The following is a 17,353-nucleotide window of genomic DNA, read 5'->3' on the forward strand; positions in this document are numbered from 1 at the left end:
GTAGGCAAAAACCATGTTTTTAAAATGACTTGAGATCATATTATATGCCCTTTCTCCAGTGCATGCCATCTTAAAGACGGTTTGTATCTCATTGCCAATGGAAGTCATTGATTTATTGGGCAGTGAGGTAATAAGTCGCCTACTTTTTCAGACACAGCCAGACTGGCGTGCCTCTCAGAATATCAATCAATCTAGAACAAATAAACTCCTATTATTTCAACAGTATGCCAGTTAAAACAAAATCATTGAGGATTAATAAAGAAAAAATCGTTTTAAAAGAGATCATCAAATGTTTTCAACTGTGCTCAGGTTTGTCTAGACACCAAAGTCTGCGACCGTAAGTCAGCATTATACACAACTCATTAATCGATCTGAGCTGCATGCCACATACATTTAAAAAACCCATCAAATCATGAGGATCTTCAGAATCATTCAACCTTTCAAATCATCAGAAAAGTCAGGAAAGTGCGGCCGAATGAGATCACAGGGAAGAAACTCAACCATGGCCAGCTAGTTCTGGTGTATTGACTGTAATACCATTAACCATATCTTTCTTTTTCTTTTGGAAGAGGCTGCTGGTAAATATGTATTTTGTGTACAAAGCACAATCTGATACTATTGGAGCCTTACAAATCATTTACGTTTGAAATGTAAGAATCATAATGTGAGGTTAAACAAACGCGCTTGCTAATTATTAATAAACCTGAGTGTCTGTTTAAAGTTAGCAGCCCCAAACCAAATAGTGACATATGTCACACTTCATAATGTGTGCATATCATTTTATTTACTGCAAAACATCAAGCTCACTTTTCTTCATCATTATTGAAGTCTTTTCAGAGCCTTTGAATCAGCTGGTGTATTACATCTGCATTTATGCATTTGGCAGGCACTTTTATCCAAAGCAAAGAATAAAGTCAGTTAAATGTTGTGATCGAGAGTCTACAGCAATGATGCATTTTAAAACATTTTGTATTTTTCACATTGAAAAGCACATCAAGAGCATATTTGTAATTTTACATATTTTTAACAACAATCTAATAATTTACAACAGTCAAAATGTAACCTTTTTTATAACATCATTATTGCAGCTTGTTTGAAATGAAGGTCCTGAGATAAGTGACTTCCCTCCACCAGCATAACTACAGGCCGTTTCTATTATATTCAGTCGACTTTTAATCCTCGAAGATTATACAGACATATAAACATGTGATACAAATATACATTCACAGTAAAAGAATCATTGGACAAGAAGAGGATTAAGCAGCTCATTTCAGTTTGACAGGTCTGATTCTTCACATCACTGAAACTGACGTGCAGTAATAATGTTTAATGATGAACTCCCATTAATGTGAGTGTTTTACTGGCAGTAGAAGGTCATGACGTTCTCTTGGTTTCCTCGTATGAGCAGGACGGGACAGTGGATGCCGTAGCTCAGAGCTTCAATCCAGGCCATATAGAGAGAACTGGGACAGTTGACATCAGGGACAGGAAGAGAACTGAAACACACACACACACACACAAACATTAGGCATAAATTAGTTGGAAAAGCTGGTCAAATTAGTTAAGCAAGTTAAGAAGCATCAATTTTTTTTTGCTTTAGTTCTTAAAGGCCCCAAAATATGCAAAAGTATGACCGATTGCTAGTGGTGCCACTCATTTGTTAGTCTTACATAGCCAGACCTTCAGATTGACGGCAGAAGGTCTGGACTCTTTCACAGCTTTCATTGGTCGAGGACCGCCCAAGAGGACATTTGCTTGACATGCAATACAACCAATCACAGTTATTTTTTATTTCCGAGTCATGTTAAGGTGTGTGAATATGTAAAGCCATTATCCCTACAACAACAGGCGCGCATCTATAAATGAATGATTCAAAACCGATGTGCAAATTTACTGCAACTCTGGAGCCGCGGACTTCACACACTTTTGAAAATCCAGCATTAAGTTGATCCTGGTGAGCGCTAATTGTCACAGTTGGAAACAAGATGGCTTTATTCTTCTAAGAGGGAGTTTGGCGTCACTGCATTTGTTTCCAGGTTGACCATTAAGGAACGCAACACACACGTCTCAGAGGTATTGTGTAGAATTCAACCAATCAGAAGACAGCAACTCCTGAAGTCAGGCGTTCAGCCAACGCTCCGGGGGCGTGACATCCGAGGCTGAGACTACTCATTTGTGAATCACTTTGGATTAATGCACGTGACTAAATATCATATGGGATGGGTCAACTGCTCTACTATCAATACTCACATCACAACCAGAGCCGCAGGGATGGAGTTCTTCTTGATGATCTCGTTCAGTCTCACCGACCTCTCCACCTGAAAATAAAAGACAGTCAAGATGAAGAAGAAGATGGATCATACTCGTGTTAAAAACGATACACACCACCAAACACATACACACCTTGGGTTTTATGGCCTCCAGGTCTTTGTTGGAAAATTTCCATGGACTCAGTCTCTTGAGCTCCTGAACGTCTCCTCCAGCCTGTTCTTCACTCAGCATGAAGGGGGCGATGTTTTCCTCGCACCGCTGCCAGCTACAGGAACAGAGAGGAAGAAGAATTTTTTACATTTTGTATTACATCTCCTCTATTCCCAGTTTGTCTGAAACATACAGATTTCGTCAAAATTGGCCAGCTGACCTAGAACATTATGATTGGACAAACCCCTCAAGAGTGGATTGGAAACATAACAAAATGGATTCTGAAAATGTGGGTCAAGCCGATCGATCAGAATCAGCTTTGGTTCAAGTAGGACCGGAGTGGTTTCACTTCCAGTGTCTCCAGCATGGAAGGGGGGCGCTAACAAGGACTCGCAGTTTCTATTGTCAGTTGCTAGTGCACCTCTTGAGATTAGGTGAGTACTTGCACAGATTTTACAACACTGCAAAAAAAGCTTTTCTTACCATTCTTACTTATTTTTGTCTTGTTTCTAGTCCAAACATCAAAAAATTCTGAAAGGCGCCCTATATTGAAAAATGTAATTAACCTCGACATGGTAAATAAAAAGAGCTCAGTACATGGACATCACATACAGTGAGTCTCAAACACCATTGCCTCCTCCTTCATATGTAAATCTTGGAAAAACTATTTTCAACATAACGCCACCTGTGACGCAATCGCTGGGATCATTAATATGTACACCCCTAACATTTGCGTGTCAGCCCGTGTTCATTTTCAGGTGGAACTGTGCAGAATCACGCGAGGATAGCAAAAACGGCAAATCATGGAAATAAATGTCATGTTTCAGGCTGTGCAGGGGACGTGAGGACTTTTTATGGGCTTCCCACAGATTAAAAATGTCAACAGTCATTGTTGATGTTTATTTACAATAGGATACCATGACAATTTAATTTAAAGTTGTTTGTTTGCTTGGCCCATTTCACCACAGAGAGTTTTTCGGACCCACTTTATATTAGGTGGCCTTAACTACTATGTACTAACATTTTAATTAATAATTTGATACAATGCACTTATTGTGTACATACATGTTTTTACATTGTACTTACATTTTAAAAATACCTGCATGTAATTACGTATGTAATTAATTTCTGTAGTTACATTTGTAATTACACAGTTGGCACTTCCCTTACACCTAACTCTACCCTTAAACTGACCCACACCACCACACCTGTCCCTAACTCTACCCTTAAACTGACCCACACCACCACACCTGACCCTAACTCTACCCTTAAACTGACCCACACCACCACACCTGTCTCTAACTCTACCCTTAAACTGACCCACACCACCACACCTGTCCCTAACTCTACCCTTAAACTGACCCACACCACCACACCTGTCCCTAACTTTACCCTTAAACTGACCCACACCACCACACCTGTCTCTAACTCTACCCTTAAACTGACCCACACCACCACACCTGACCCTAACTCTACCCTTAAACTGACCCACACCACCACACCTGTCCCTAACTCTACCCTTAAACTGACCCACACCACCACACCTGTCCCTAACTCTACCCTTAAACTGAGCCACACCACCACACCTGTCTCTAACTCTACCCTTAAACTGACCCACACCACCACACCTGACCCTAACTCTACCCTTAAACTGACCCACACCACCACACCTGACCCTATCTCTACCCTTAAACTGACCCACACCACCACACCTGTCTCTAACTCTACCCTTAAACTGACCCACACCACCACACCTGTCCCTAACTCTACCCTTAAACTGACCCACACCACCACACCTGTCCCTAACTCTACCCTTAAACTGACCCACACCACCACACCTGTCCCTAACTCTACCCTTAAACTGACCCACACCACCACACCTGTCCCTAACTTTACCCTTAAACTGACCCACACCACCACACCTGTCCCTAACTCTACCCTTAAACTGACCCACACCACCACACCTGTCCCTAACTCTAACCTTTAACTGACCCACACCACCACACCTGTCCCTAACTCTACCCTTAAACTGACCCACACCACCACACCTGTCTCTAACTCTACCCTTAAACTGACCCACACCACCACACCTGTCCCTAACTCTACCCTTAAACTGACTCACACCACCACACCTGTCCCTAACTCTACCCTTAAACTGACCCACACCACCACACCTGACCCTAACTCTACCCTTAAACTGACCCACACCACCACACCTGTCCCTAACTCTACCCTTAAACTGACCCACACCACCACACCTGTCCCTAACTCTACCCTTAAACTGACCCACACCACCACACCTGACCCTAACTCTACCCTTAAACTGACCCACACCACCACACCTGTCCCTAACTCTACCCTTAAACTGAGCCACACCACCACACCTGTCCCTAACTCTACCCTTAAACTGACCCACACCACCACACCTGACCCTAACTCTACCCGTATCCCTCCTCAATATCAGCAAAAGTGTTTTGCAATAAAATTTGAACACAGTAAGTACATTGTACTTATTTTTTGATATAACTACATAGTACTTAAGACCACCTAATATAAAGTGGGGCCAGTTTTTCTAACCTGGGGCAATATCAGGCAAGATTCGCTCAGCATCTAAAACTGAAGAAAGGGCCGATTTCAACCATAATCCTGCAAGCAGTAAGTAGTGATTTTATCCACTTCTTGACTGTCAAATCCATTTCTGTTAAAATGGAAAGTTTCTTAGTAAGACAACATTACGATAATATCCCCTGTGTTGTCTAGATCTAACGCAAGATGCAAGTATGGAAACTCCAAGTAGCTCACATAACAGTTTGTCAAATGACAGAGGTTAATATTATTTCCTGCCAGTGTTGTCAGAAAATACAACTGTAGATACGCATGTCGATCCCTTTTTTCAGATTGAAATCTAAATTAGCCTATATTTCATCATTATCACATAACTCAGAAGCTAACTACGTTTACTACCACTGTTTAGTTGCTCACTCGTTCCTTGCAGCTAACGTCACCTTCTCCACCATCTAAGTTGAAACGATAGTAATTTAACAAGGTTTCTAGTCAATGTGTTAAATAAATATACATTTTTGAGAACTGAAGTATGATTATTTTGCAGCGGGCGAGTAGAAAACATGACACTGACTATTGTGGCTTCTTTTAATAATCAAAATAAATCGACTTTTAAATCAGTACTCTACTGTCAAACTATAACGTTACTGTAAACAGCATATTTACGCGCTACCCAGTTCAGTTTGTGATTCAAGGTTAAGAAGCTATCATTAACAAACCACTGTGATGAGGGAAGGTATAGATGTGTTAGCTGTCATTGAGCCGTGCAGTAAAAAGGCCAATCAGAGCAGAACTCTGCATTAATATTCATGACTCTTCCAAATAAGGCAAAAACAGAGCATTACATCATAGGGACAATTTATAGGGTTATAAATGGACCATGACTATTAATCAATTGATTAAGTAATATGTAATTTAGGTTATAGGTTTTGAATTCATTTTGAATTAGTTAATAGTCCTGTGCCTCAACAAGTAAAGTCAGAACATAATGACACCTTTATAAATCATTAGCTAATGATTAATTAAAGCAGACGACTGGAAGGTGAAATGCATGGCTTTGACCCGTTGTGGTAATTAACACGTTAATTTACATTATTAGATAATATAATATGTTATTAAGGAATTAATACATTATGACATATTTAACTAATAACTATTTAATGATTACTTAATCTATAAATCATGATGAATCTTCATTAGTGTCTGATGCAGTAATCATTAATAAATGGGTTAGTTCACCATTAGTCAGACATTACCTCATGATTATCTGTGCATTAGTTAAGCATGAATTAAAGCATATTAGTGCACCGTATTGTAAAGTGTTACCGAAAATGAAAACACAAAAAAGAAAATACTACAATAGTATTTACCAGACAGTGTTCAGAAGCGATAAGTAGTCTGTTTCCAATGGCACATGAAGGCAGCATGACTACAAACCTGCATGTTTTTTGTATGTGTGTTTATTTGTGCACGTTTCTCACTTTTTAGGCGTAGGAGCTTTATCCACATCTGTTATTACCACGATGTCCTCAAACTCCAGCCGGAATCTCTTCAACAGCATCTTCATGCTGGAATGAGAAAACCCGTTTAAAGAACCACTGTATCTGCATATTAAAAAACGAAATAATTATAAACTCACTCTTTACGGTCTTCCTTCATGGTCTCCTGGTCTCCTAAGATAAACACTCTGATTTTGCACTTTTTCCAGCGGTTTCTTCTGGTCAACAAATATGGCACTAAAAGAGTCAGACCTGAAAGAGAGCAACAGCATTCAGAATAAGGAAAAGGACCAACCTGTCCTCCCAAAAAAATATGACTCTATAGGTCGTTTTTCAAGCACCTTATTACGACCTAAATTTACGGTTTTAAAGTCATGCGCCCTCTAGCTGGCGTAAAAATAATGACAGTGTCGTGTTACGTCTGACGTCATGAAATGACTTATGACTGTTGTTACCAACCAAAATGCGTGTTCATTTTAATGCAATGTCTGGACTTATTACCACCATTTGTCATATTTCCATTTAGCAAAAATATTTTTTTAATTTACAACTACACCCACCCATCCCTAAACCTACCCAGGGATTTATAGTGCATACACACTTTATGAGCACATGTGTTCCCTGGGATCGAACTCACGATAGCATGATCACATGTTGTTGATGTATAGTGCAATGCTTTACCAACTGAGCTATGCAAAACCTGAAATATTATGCTTTAAAATTAAAGTGTCCTGCTGTCAATAGGAGCAAAACTTTAGAAAACGCTCCTGTGCATCATATTTAAATTATTAAAGTATTGTTGATAGGGGCGCAACTTTAGTAAACGCCTCCATGGGTCGTATTTCAAGGAAGTGACAAACGACCTATATAGGCGTATTGGTTGGAGGACATGTTGAAATGGACATATAAACGGATAGCCCCGGAGGTTTATTAGGCCCCCTTGAGCTTTGATCAGCTTTATTAGACCAAAAACATGTTGGTCGAGCAACTAGACCAACACAAACAAAGAGTGAACTAGTCTGGAAATTCATGCCATGATTTTTTTTTCCACTGTGATTTTAAGTATCATACACACAGTCGTGTCTCACCTCCATCATCAGAGATCCAGTAGATGTCAATAGTCTTCCTGCCCTGTTTCGTCTGAAACACAGATCTGACCTGATCGCTCGAGCCATCATCAGAAATATCTGGATGGGGAGTCAAAAGAAAAACCATTTACATCAGACCAACCAAAACTTTATTGAGAAAAAGTTAGTGCACCCCTTCTATAATGCAGCTTTGATTGGGTGATGATATCAGGATTCCATCGCTTGCAGTGTCGACGGTTGATTGTAACATTGTAAAGTTCACAAAAAAATGTGAAAATGTGTTTTTCACCTGAATTCCGGTCAGTCTCATCTTTTTCGGACTGCATGACTTCATCTGCATCGAATGCCGGATTATCAATTGCAGATAATCTGCCTGCTGCTCAAAAGAATCCCATGTCAAACTTTGTTTTATGATCCAAACTGCAGTGCCAATCTATTTTTCAAGCCATTATACTGTATAAAACACACAATACACACCTGAACTCTGCATAGCATCTGTAACATCTAACCCATCCATCATTCTCAGAATTGCAAGGCCATAGCTGGAGTCAAAGGCTCCACTAAATGAGAAACATTAAACAAGGTTAAAATAAATGCATGATAATTAAATGTGTGATACGTGTGAACAAAAGCAGCATCTGAACTCACCTGATGGTATTGACGTAGTCCTGTAAGCTCTCGGGTTTACAATCCCGCCAGTTCATCTTGTATCCCATAATGAGGGTGTTCGGTTTCAGTTTACCGAGACCCGAAGCCTAGACAGATGATTGACTTTTTGAGAAGGACGTAATGAGGAGAACAAAATGGTGTTAGAATAGATTAGCGATGTCTTACCTGCAAGAGATTGGATGCGCCATCTTTTAGATTATCGGCAATGAAGGATGTGTAGAAAGATCGAACCTTCCTCTGATTCAGCCAGTCTACTAGCATATCTGTGCTGTGCTGGGGAAAACTGGTCTTCTCGTCCTCCTGAAAGCATGAGAGCACAATAAACCCACAACACATTTTCATCATGAGTGCACTCTGATTAAGCCATTTGGTGAAATCAGGGTTTTTTTTGTAAATTAGCTTTCCTGAATAAAAAAGTTATATAGTAAACCCTCAGCCTCTTTTCTGGCCTTGAATGCAGGTCTGTGGCATGGGAGGGGGGTGTTTAAGGAGGATAAAGAAAACAGTCTCTATCATCCATCGCTAGACCACCTCTTAAGAGGGGAGTGAGGTTTAGAAGCACAGCTCTTATTCATTTGCATGAGCTTTCATATCATAGGATTATCTGTGGAAGAATGTGCACAAAGTTGACCCAGCTCCGGTTCTTACCATGATAATGTTCCCACAGATCATCAGGCTGATGCTTTTGGTGAAAGTACCGACAAAGTCCACAAGAGCGGGACGGGCGTTTGGAGGGCCGGTCAGAACGAGACACTGTGGCCTAAGAGAGAGTTTATACGTGAGCGGCTGCTGTATTGCGATCTGCCATAGTCAGTTTGGTAATATTTACTTTTACAGTCTCACCTGTAGTTTTTGACATGATCACTTACACCATTCAGAGACATTGAAAAGGACAAAGCCATGTTGTAGAAACCAGCCTGGTAAGACGAGCCCCAGTTAACCCCTGGACACACGATCAGACAACAGTCAGTGTGTTCAAATAACTGAACATAAATGATGTTTTCATGATCCTAATTGTAAAATGTATGTCATAATCTGCATAATTTTGGTCATTGAAATTAAAGCACATAAACAATTAAGTTACTCACGAGGCTTTGTATAGGAAACATAACCTAAGAGGAAGAGGACGACTGCAGATGTAACGAGAGCGGCCCACCACGTGAACAGAAACATGAGGACAAAAGACAAGCAAGAACCAAACAGGGACGTCCATGGATTGAAGAAACGGTACTGCGGCCGCCAGCCTGTGAGACACAGACGATAAACACTGTTTGTTTTCATTTTCTTTGAAGACAGAATTCACGCAGTCTTGGAAAACCATGATATTTGAGAAAGTGTCATTTTAAACGTTTCATTTCTAGACCTGGAAAAGTCATGTGCAAAATATTGTGGGCATTATATAATAATAAATATATTCTTATTGATATGCTAATTTCTAAAATGGAGAGATTTTGAGTAAAATCATATTTTATAGAAATCATTATCAAAATAATAAAGTTAAAGAGTCTAAATTTGACCAGAGCATAGATCTAAATATGTTAAATAAAAGCATTTCCTTAAATAGCAAAAGATGCTGTAAACGTATGATTTCAAAAGGTGATGCAGAGCAGGCAGGACCCATTACTATTACATTTATATTCACAGTACGTTAGTGTTTATATGATAATCCAGTCGTTCATTTACACACAATACAAAACTGTTGATGATGAAGTTCTCACCGGGTGTTTTGGTGACCGATGCATGGAAGCAGCTGAAGTTAATGAGGCCGTAAGAGCAGAGGAAGAAGTTGGAGATCAGAGGAGCGATTGTGTTCAGATCACCTGGAAAAGATTAACATGACACAAAATGTTAAAGTATCCAAAGACAGAGACACCTCCTACTGTAAAATTGTAAGTAAAGTGAACTAAAATGTGATTCTCTTGATTTGGAGGAGATCCAGAACTCACCGATGAGGATGAAAGCCATAGCGATGAGGAACGCCAGACAGTAGGCACGTAGAGGCTCATTGTTTTTCCCGTAACCTTTTGCGAAGAAGCCGATGAAGGGGTAGATGTTGTCCTTACACAAACACTGCAGGAAAACACATACAAAAATACTGTTACAGTCAACTGCAGGATAAATAACGTTAAATCAAAAACACTGATTGAGACAACTGCATCGTCTACCTGGAAAATTTTGGGAGCAGACACCAAGAAACCCAGTGCTGACGACAAGGTGGCGGCAAATACACCAATGGTGATCAAAATGCCAGATCCTGAAACAGTGGTAAGAACCTGGAGAAAGAACACTAATAGCTATTAGTCAAAATAACAAAATAACCAATTCATGAAAACTATAACCAACAGAGCTGATGCGCTCACCCGGAAGTTGTTTGCAAGTCCAGAGGCACATGTGAAATTCTGTTCACAACGGTCGAAGTTCCAGCCATATTTACAGCCCAGACCGCTGCAGGGGATCGAGTAATTTGATAGAGCTAAACTATCGTTCAGAATGCCAGAAGCGTCTCTCACAACAGTTGCAGCTGAGGAAGAAGAGACGAAGAGATTCAGTGAGAAGGATGGTTCGTTTCACAATAAGATGCACATTTCAATTCATTTCACAAGAGTTTATAATACAAAAAGGTATGAGAGTAAAAGGTCTAATCTCACCACATGTGATTGAGATTAATAAATAACTCAAGGTGGTCCACAATATGGCCAACAGGGTTCCTTTAGGAATCCCACCAGCTGGATCCTGGAAAACCACAGACACAAGTGATTTAAGGCACACTGACTTTCCTACTTTTACATGCCCTGCTTGAAAAATGACAATATTACCTTGAGATCTCCACAGATGTTGACACCAGACAGAATTCCAGTGGCGGCTGGGAAAAAGATGGCAAACATCCTGAAGAAATATCCATCTTTACCTCGGAAGGAAGGCAGCAGGTTGCTTACGAAAATGTCAGCTGGGAGAAGAAAACTGTGGTTAGGTTTGGTTGTTCCCGCACAAACCAAGTTTGAGGTCTGGATTTCAACAAACAAAAGCTAGATTTTTTATTCATAATGTCAAGCATGAATCATATATTCTGTGTTTAAGTTATGTAGGTGTATTGAGCTTGATAAACAGAAGCTTGCCATCTGTTGTAGCAGGTCGAAATGTCGACTCCCTGACTTAGAGAACTAGATGCACTTGAAGACCACATTAGATCTGGATCTTGTTTACTCACCCTGGTAGCCGAAAAATCCTGCAGCCTGCTTTTCATTGTTGGGGGGAAGGACTGTCCCAACAAAATAATTAATTAAGGAGAGCATGATCGCGATGAAGAACAGGATCTGAGCCTGTGGAGGAGTGAAAACCAAGAAGAATTATCATGTTAAAAGAGGCAGTTTTTGGGAATTAAGTAAATACAGGAGTAAAGGACCCGTACCTTCGCCTCCCAGCTCATGCCAGCGAATGTGATGCAGAGGAGGATGACAACTGTAATTGCACCAATGATCCTCACGTCATTGACATCGCTCACCATCTGAGATTTATAGTCCTGAGAATAAAGAAAATGAATGTGGATGAGATTTAAACTACTGTGCAGTCTTGTTACTTTGAGCTCAACATTTTAAGCTTACTTTTGACTTTCTGTTTTTCACGTTTAGTGAAACTGACTGACCAATAGTAAGAAATGGGAGAAAAACATATTTGGAGTTTTTTGCTGTTTTTTGGGGGGTCTAATTAAATTCTCTCTGCAAACAAAAACACAAACTTTCTGTTTTAGAAGAAACAATATCAATGTAAGATAAAATTCATAATTTCATGATAGTAGAATTATAAAATTTACCTCTAAACCTTTTAAAACAGTGACAGTTTTTTTTTTTTTTCAATAAGCATTATTTAAGTTAAAATGTTCAGTATTCCTAATGGGGACTTTTTTTGTCAGCTGAACCCCTTTGAACCCATCTTTTCAATTATTTACCTGTCTCTATGTGATTTTATGCTGGTTTAAAATCTCTTCACATCCTTATAACAATCACTAATTTGCATGGAATATATATATATATATATATATATATATATATATATATATATATATATATACATACACACTATATTGCCAAAAGTATTGAGACACCCCTCCAGATCCCTGAGTTCAGGTGTTCAGTCACTTCATAGCCACAGGTGTATAAATCAAGCTCTAGGCCTGCAGACGCTTCTCCACACATTAGTGAAAGAATGGGTCGCTCTCAGGAGCTCAGTGAACTCAAGCGTGGGGCCGTGATCGGCTGACACCTGTGCAAAAAGTCCATTCCTGACATTTCCTCACTACTAAATATTCCACGCTCAACTGTTAGTGAGATTATAACAAAGTGGAAGCGATTGGGAACAACAGCAACTGGCCACTTAAAAGGCCACTTAAAATCCCAGAGCGGGGTCAGCGCATGCTGAGGGTCACAGTGCACAGAAGTCGCCAACTTTCTGCAGTCAATCGCTCCAGACCTCCAAACTTCTGTAGCCTTCAGATGAGCTCAAGAACAGCGGAGAGAGCTTAATGGAATGGGTTTCCATGGCCGAGCAGCTCATCCAAACTTTACATCACCAAGAGCAATACAAAGCGTGGGATGCAGTGGAGTAAAGCAGCCGCCACTGGACTCTAGAGCAGTGAGACGTGTTCTCTGAGTGACCAATCACGCTTCAGTCTGACAATCCCATGGACGTGTCTGGGTTTGGCGGTTGCCAGACTGCATTGTGCCAAGTTTAAAGTTTGATGGAGGAGGGATTATGGGATTAGGGTTGTGTTCCAGGGGTTGGGCTTGGCCCCTTAGTTCCAGTGAAGTTTGGGGACGGCCCCTTCCTGTCCCAGCATGACTGCGCTCCAGTGCACAAAGTCGGTCCATAAAGGCATGGATGAGGAGTTTGGTGTAGAGGAACTTGACTGGCCTGCTCAGAGTCCTGAGCTCAACCCGATAGATCAGCTTTGGGATGAATTAGAAAAAAAAAGGCAGGAGCACTGCAAATGAAGCAGCAGCCGCATTTTACAGTTCCTCTAGAACCAAAACAACAAGATTATGTTGTGATCACTCCATAACTGGCGTAATTTGGAAGAGATGAAAACCTGTGATGCTATACTCTGTTTGTCACATGAATTTATGTGTTTGAAAGACAACACTATCAACACAGAAATTAATCTGCAGCAATGAAATGGTACAGCTCAGTTTGTTTAAGTTTTTCTTTATTGTAATGTTACGTTCTTTGAGACATGAAGTAGTTTCTAGGCATCTCTCTAGACGCTTTTGTTTGCTCCCTGCTGTACGTGTTCATTTGCTTTGAAGGATGCATGGCTTTGGAGAAGTTCTGAAGGGAGGGTGGGAACGTATGTTTTTAAAGCTAACTTGATGTTGATAGCCACTCAGAAAATAACCTGCCCCACCCTGACATTATCTGCAGTTTTGAAAACTATGTGTTACAGTAATTATATGAGTGCTTTTGAGAAATGTTTTTTTCCTGAGTTTCCCCCAAGCCCTACAATGTGTGCATGTCTCACTTTCAGAAGATCTCTGACGGTCTCTGCAAACCCCACTGTGTGGAGCGCACAGGCGAGAGCGTTGGCGAAGGCGAAGAGCAAACCGATGGGCGCTCCAAGCTCCGGACCCAGACTCCGAGAGATCATGAAGTATGTGCCACCTGGAGAAAAATATTACAGATCAGAAAATAGACAGTGCATTGCTTGGGCAATGTTACAAGTCTCAGGTAAACATTTTGTTTTATCTAGCCTAAGTTTATATATTTTACTGGAAGACAAACTAAAGATTCTGATTGAACCCACATTAAATCAAATGTTCCTGTTTTTACGCCATTTGACTCACCAGAGTAGACCTTCCCATTGGTGGAGATTGCCGACACTGACGTCGCCGTGATTGTTGTGATGATGATAGACATGAAGATAATGACGTAGGTCAGAACTGCAATAAATGTGTCAAATAACAGTTTAGATAAGGGTCTAGATTCTTTCAGATCTCTAAGGGAGGAAACATTTGGGCATTTGAGCAGTGACTTTATATAAATTACATAAACTAAATGGAGGATCGACTCACTGAGTCCGGCTTGAGACGTGATCCACGGCAGCCGCAAGTACATAATGACTCCCCAGATGTTCAACATACACCGAATCTGAAATGCATTGCAAAAAAGACTTAAAACTTCACATGCATTTTAACCATTTGGGGGAAATGTACTTTATTATTTAGTTGAAAAGGGCCTCAAAATTCATCCATATGTAGTCAGTTTAGAGGTATAAAATGAAAGTGAACTACCATCGGCTCTTGGGAGAATTTAAAGAGAAGTTTTTGAGTTATCTGAGACAGACATCTGGATTTTAATTGCAGGTGTTTTTCTTTATTATGTGAAAGATACGGCTCTAGGGTTTCAAGACATCTCAATGTTAGAGGAAAACATTCTGAGAAGTGGAAGACTGAAGCATTAGATCAGCATGTGATATCTAGGAGAAACAACTGACTTTAAAGAGATCAAATGTGTGATTGTTTTTTTCTCACCATGACTCCTAGAACCCATCCGAAGCGGACGAGTTTGACTTTGGGTCGTCCGTCGTCCTCTGGTGGTGGAGGAAGATCATCCGGTTCCGGCTGTTAACAGGAACATACAGAGAATCAACACTGAATGTCAAAGTGTTGCCAACCAAACAATGTTCTTCAGGTACAATGTTCAATAAACTCAAATATGTGTTAGTAAATGTCATTAAACTAATATTTTCATTCAGATTATAATTTAATTGAGATTTACTTACTGGTTTGCGCAGAACATCCAGAGAGGGTCTGGTGCTTTTTATGCGTCCTGAAAATGTGTCTTTGGCGTAAAAGTCATATTTTGGCAAGGGGTCGAGTGGATTGTAGAACGACATTTTCTGCTTGTCCTGCTCCTTCCCATATTCTCCGATATCTACAGTAACACCTTGAGGCGGGAGGTTCGTTTCAGGGCGGCGCAGACCCGGGATTAGGTTTCTGATGCGATCAATATATTTGGCCATCGTGGATTTTGTGTTACTTTAAACTTTAAGATGTTCCCCTTTCTGCTTTAATCCTTATGGAGATCACAGAAATGATCCAGCACATCCACAGAAACCACAGCGCCGAGCCGAGTGGAGATGAGCTGACCTTCCTCTGCTGTCAGGGAAATGTGTTTTCTTTTATACCTAAATTGAGCTCACTTACACACACCCATTATTAGACGTACACAAACATTTGTGAAGAACCATGACTGGCAGTTCTTTGTATTGTGTTCTCTTGCTATCTTTGAAGACTTCTTCAGAAATATCTTCAAACTGGTTTCCCAAGATTTCACATTTGTCAAATAGAGTTTGTCTGACAACAGATCGAATGTGTGGTCACATCAGATATCAATCTCCAAATGTGAGCTTCATAAAATTAAATAATTACAATTATTACTGTTGGTTTAAATTACTTGCATGATCATATGACTTAGCCAGATGGACCTGGAAACTCACCAAGTATCTATCTATCTATCTATCTATCTATCTATCTATCTATCTATCTATCTATCTATCTGTCTGTCTGTCTGTCTGTCTGTCTGTCTGTCTGTCTGTCTGTCTGTCTGTCTGTCTGTCTGTCTGTCTGTCTATCTATCTATCTATCTATCTATCTATCTATCTATCTATCTATCTATCTATCTATCTATCTATCTATCTATCTATCTATCTATCGTACACAATGTAATACAAACAGCAGCCAGCAGTCCCCACAATGTAAATGGATTGATAAACATACTAAATGATGTTTTTTTTTAAATGTAAAAATACAGAATGTTTCCTGTTAATGAGTAGGTTTAAGGGCAGGGGCAGTGTGTTAGTGTGTGTGTGTGTGTGTGTGGGGGGGGGGGGGGGGTTTGGAGAGGTGAAATATAAGGGCATTGGCCATGGCCCAACTTTTCAAAATGCTTATAAATCATACAGTATGAGGTTTTTTTTTTTAGAAAGTAAAACTGCAGAATGTTTCCTGTGATGGGTAGGTTTAGGGGTTGTGTAGGGGACAGAAAATACATTTTGTACGGTATAAAAACCATTACGCATATGGAATGCCTCCATATGTCACAAAACATATGTGTGTGTGTGTGTGTGTGTGTGTGTGTGTGTGTGTGTGTGTGTGTGTGTGTGTGTGTGTGTGTGTGTGTGTGTGTGTGTGTGTGTGTGTGTGTGTGTGAGCCTGTTTATGTGGTTTATGAGGACACAAATTTGTATAACTACATGGGTATTACACTGGTATTACACTATAAATGTGGTTTATGAGGACATATCAAATGTCCTCATAATTCAAATGGCCTTAAAAACATACTAAATGATGATTTTTTGAGAAAGTAAAAATGCAGAATGTTTCCTGTGATGGGTAGGTTTAGGGACAGGGGCAGTGTAAGGGGATAGAAAATACGGTTTGTACAGTATAAAAACCATTACGCCTATGGAGAGTCCCTGTAAACCACATAGACCAACATGTGTGTGTGTGTGTGTGTGTGTGTGTGTGTGTGTGTGTGTGTGTGTGTGTGTGTGTGTGTGTGTGTGTGTGTGTGTGTGTGTGTGTGTGTGTCAATCTAATCTTTTAAAACTTAAAACTTTTTGGCTATGATTTCTCAAGCCGAATTTTTCTGGAAACTTTTTGCTTATTTTTGCCCAAAAGACATGTTTAAACATGTTGAGCAATTGCTAAACTGTAAATGGTTTCTTCCTCCTAAAACACTGAAGAGATTTTTCCCTGCTGTGTATCTTCCCTCTGTAAACCTGCTTGCATTGTGAAAAGCACTATATATATATATATATATATATATATATATATATATATATATATATATATATATATATATATATATATATATATATATATATATATATATATATATATATATATATACACGTCCTTCTCAAAAAAATAGCATATTGTGATAAAGTTCATTATTTTGCATAATGTTATGATAAAATTTGTATTTCTTTTATTGTTTTAATACTGATGATTTTGGCACACAGCTCATGAAAACCCAAAATTCCTATCTCAAAAAATTAGCATATCATGAAAAGGTTCTCTAAACGAGCTATTAACCTAATCATCTGAATCAACTAATTAA

At 39.7% G+C, this 17,353-nt stretch overlaps 1 protein-coding gene across 1 annotated transcript; it reads right to left on the reverse strand.

Moving 5' to 3' along the window:
- Positions 1-852: 852 nt before the first annotated feature.
- On the reverse strand, positions 853-15,380 carry LOC137080642 (solute carrier family 12 member 3-like). The gene is made up of 26 exons (XM_067447586.1): positions 15,012-15,380; positions 14,761-14,850; positions 14,302-14,377; positions 14,074-14,169; positions 13,752-13,891; positions 11,649-11,759; positions 11,448-11,559; positions 11,056-11,186; positions 10,888-10,972; positions 10,600-10,760; positions 10,405-10,512; positions 10,186-10,309; positions 9,958-10,059; positions 9,328-9,483; positions 9,083-9,182; positions 8,888-8,999; positions 8,405-8,539; positions 8,219-8,325; positions 8,048-8,130; positions 7,860-7,946; positions 7,571-7,669; positions 6,623-6,734; positions 6,465-6,551; positions 2,404-2,536; positions 2,251-2,318; positions 853-1,496 (listed from the first exon to the last, which is right to left on the reverse strand). The coding sequence occupies exons 1-26, from the start codon at positions 15,249-15,251 to the stop codon at positions 1,358-1,360; spliced, it is 2,994 nt and encodes a 997-aa protein (XP_067303687.1). The 5' UTR covers positions 15,252-15,380; the 3' UTR covers positions 853-1,357.
- Between the last annotated feature and the right edge of the window lie 1,973 nt (positions 15,381-17,353).

This window comes from Pseudorasbora parva, chromosome 1 (genome assembly GCF_024679245.1).
Source record: "Pseudorasbora parva isolate DD20220531a chromosome 1, ASM2467924v1, whole genome shotgun sequence".
NCBI classification, from domain to species: Eukaryota; Metazoa; Chordata; class Actinopteri; order Cypriniformes; family Gobionidae; genus Pseudorasbora; species Pseudorasbora parva.

Excerpts from the sequence above, each read along its gene's own strand:
- LOC137080642 (XM_067447586.1), bottom strand. The coding sequence starts at position 15,251 with ATGGCCAAATATATTGATCGCATCAGAAACCTAATCCCGGGTCTGCGC. Across the intron at positions 13,892-14,073 it reads CAATGGGAAGGTCTACTCTG|GTGGCACATACTTCATGATC; the intron begins GTGAGTCAAATG and ends ATTTTTCTCCAG. Across the intron at positions 9,183-9,327 it reads TGTTTCCTATACAAAGCCTC|GGGTTAACTGGGGCTCGTCT; the intron begins GTGAGTAACTTA and ends TCGTGTGTCCAG.